At 45.1% G+C, this 2,811-nt stretch overlaps 1 protein-coding gene across 1 annotated transcript; it reads left to right on the top strand.

Moving 5' to 3' along the window:
* Positions 1 to 223: 223 nt before the first annotated feature.
* LOC107786107 (uncharacterized) lies at positions 224 to 1,720 on the top strand. The gene has a single exon (XM_016607544.1). The coding sequence runs from the start codon at positions 224 to 226 to the stop codon at positions 1,718 to 1,720; it is 1,497 nt and encodes a 498-aa protein (XP_016463030.1).
* Positions 1,721 to 2,811: the final 1,091 nt, after the last annotated feature.

Below are 2,811 nucleotides of genomic sequence, written 5' to 3'. Positions count from 1 at the left end.
ACTGATAGTGGCCTCCTTCTACCTCGATGGTGAGGCACTCGAGTGGTATCGATGGCTCTATCGGAATAAGCAGCTTAGCGATTGGCCCAATTTTGCTGATAAATTGTTGTGTCGCTTTCGTCAACATCATATGCTCTCACCGGCTGGTCGTCTTTCTAAGATGCAACAAACCTCAACAGTAGTTGATTTTCAATGTCATTTTAAGTCCCTGCTTAATGAAACGATGTCGCTACCTGAGGAGTTTCTAGTGGAGTGTTTCCTTTTGGGCCTACGACCCGATATCCTTGCATCTTTTAAGGCCCATAAACTTACTCAATTGGATCAGGTAATTGATTTGGCCCATATCCATGAGCAACGCTTAATTGCTAAGAAAGTGCCTGCTCGACCCGCTTTTTCAAGGACCCAACCTCGATTACCCATGCCTGGCCTCACTTCTTCTTCTCTGCCTGTTCAACCTCTACAGACCACTTTTTCCAGTACCGCCCGCTTACCGATTAAACGCCTCACACTGACAGAAATGTATCACCATCGAGAATTGGGCTTGTTCTTTAACTATGACGAAAAATACTCAGTTACCCACCGTTGTAAGGCGGGGCTCCACCTACTGCTACTTGTTGAGGAAACTGACAATGTTGTGGTATTACCGGAACCATTTGTTTCCGATAATGTCCTAGTTGAGGAACTCCAATGCTTGGAGGTTCAAGAACATTCCGCAATTTCTTACCATGCCTTGGCTGGCAGAACCTCACCTAATTCGATGTGCTTCGTGGGTCATGTGAATGGCTCTCCCGTTCAAGTGCTACTTGACGGCGGCAACACACATAACTTCATCCAGACTCGAGTCACTCAATTCTTTCAGCTTCAAGTTGAGTCGACACCCTATTTTTCTGTGGTGGTCGGTAGTGGTCAATGTTTGCCTTATGAGGGCGTTTGTAGACAGGTATCCCTTACCATTCAGGGCAGTACTCTCGCCTTGGACTTTCATGTTTTGCCTCTACATGGTTCAGATTTAGTTTTGGGTGTATCGTGGCTGGACACATTAGGACCTGTGATTACTAATTATAGGGCTCGTCTATTTGAGTTCAACTATAAAGGTCAACGCTACAGTTGGCGTGGCGATCCTCCTATAGAGCTCCAACCTGTTCAATTGCATAGTCTTTGCCGCATGGCTGCCACGCACGCTATTTCCTCTTTTTATCGATTGGAATTGGTGACTGATGCTCCCCTAGTTTCAGATGCCCCACCACCGGAGATAGCGGAATTGTTGGACTCATTTTCCCAGGTATTTCAGAAACCGCACGGGTTACCACCTACTCGGCCGCTTGATCATGCAATTCACTTATTACCAGGGTCCAAACCGGTAAATGTTAAACCGTATCGCTACCCTTATTTTCAAAAGAATATTATGGAACAACTGGTGGGTGACATTCTAAAAGAGGGAATCATTCGTCCGAGTACCAGTCCATTTTTATCCCCGGTTCTATTAGTGCAAAAAAAGAATGGGACATGGAATTTTTATGTGGATTATCGTGCTTTGAATGCAGTAACGGTTCATGACAGATTTCTTATTCTGACCAGTGATGAATTATTTGACGAATTGCATGGTGCCCAATTTTTCTCCAAATTAGACTTGCTTTCCGGCTACCACCAAATCAGGGTCCGGCTTGAGGATGTTGGGAAGACGGCATTCCGTACTCATGAGGGACATTTCGATTTCTAGTTATGCCGTTTGGGTTGTCAAACGCCCTCTCCACATTTCAAGCCACTATGAACTCTGTTTTTCGCCCCTATTTGCGTCGGTTCGTTTTGGTTTTCTTCGACGATATACTTGTGTACAGCCCTAGTTGGACCGCACATTTGGAGCATCTTCACTTGGTTCTACAGCTCTTGCACAAAAACTACTAGGTTTCCAAGTGGTCAAAGTGTGTTTTCGGCCAACAATCGGTGGATTATTTAGGCCATGTGATCTCAGTACCGGGTTATCTGTTGATCCAGCTATAATTATGGCTATCTAGCGCTGGCCTCATCCCAGATCAGTCAAGGATGTCTGTAGTTTCTTGGGTCTTATGGGATACTACAGGAGATTCATCCACTATTATGCCTCAATTGCCGCACCCTTGACTAATTTACTTCGCAAAGATGCTTATCAATGGACCCTTCTCAGCAAGTTGCTTTTGAGACTCTAAAAAATTGCCTCAGTTCCACCCCTGTACTGGCTCTTCCGAACTTTACCAAGCCATTTTGATTAGAAATTGATGCGTTTGGGGTGGTCATCGGAGTCATCCTTACGCAAGAGGGGCATCCAGTGGCCTTCTTTAGCCAAAAGCTGAGTAGCCATATGCAACAAGCCTCCACTTATCACCGGGAGATGTTTGCAATCATTCAAGCGGTTTCCAAGTGGCGATAATATTTATTAGTTCGTCATTTTACCATCATTACTGACCAACACGCTCTAAGGAACCTAACCGATCAGACCATTCAAACTCCAGAACAACAAAAGTGGTTTGGTAAGTTGGCTGGGTACGATTTTACTATCGAATACCACCCGGGAAAGAACAATTGAGCTGCTGATGCTTTGTCCCGAGTTCTAGAGTTGGAATACATGGCCATAACAGGGTGTGTGCCCATATTTGTCACTGACTTACGTTTGCTTAACACAACTGACCCTGAGCTACTTGCACTTCAGCAAACCATTGCTCGTGATCCAGCCCTTCTACCTTATTACAGTTTCCGTGGGGGGCTACTATTCTTTAAGGGTCGACTGGTTATTCCTTCCAGCTCTCCTCTACGCCAATAAATATTGTTGGAATT

This window comes from Nicotiana tabacum, chromosome 16 (assembly GCF_000715075.1).
Source record: "Nicotiana tabacum cultivar K326 chromosome 16, ASM71507v2, whole genome shotgun sequence".
NCBI lineage: Eukaryota > Viridiplantae > Streptophyta > Magnoliopsida > Solanales > Solanaceae > Nicotiana > Nicotiana tabacum.
Note: the sequence above shows the minus strand (reverse complement) of the source record. Positions and strands in the feature narration are given on the sequence as shown.

Excerpts from the sequence above, each read along its gene's own strand:
- LOC107786107 (XM_016607544.1), top strand. The coding sequence starts at position 224 with ATGTCGCTACCTGAGGAGTTTCTAGTGGAGTGTTTCCTTTTGGGCCTA.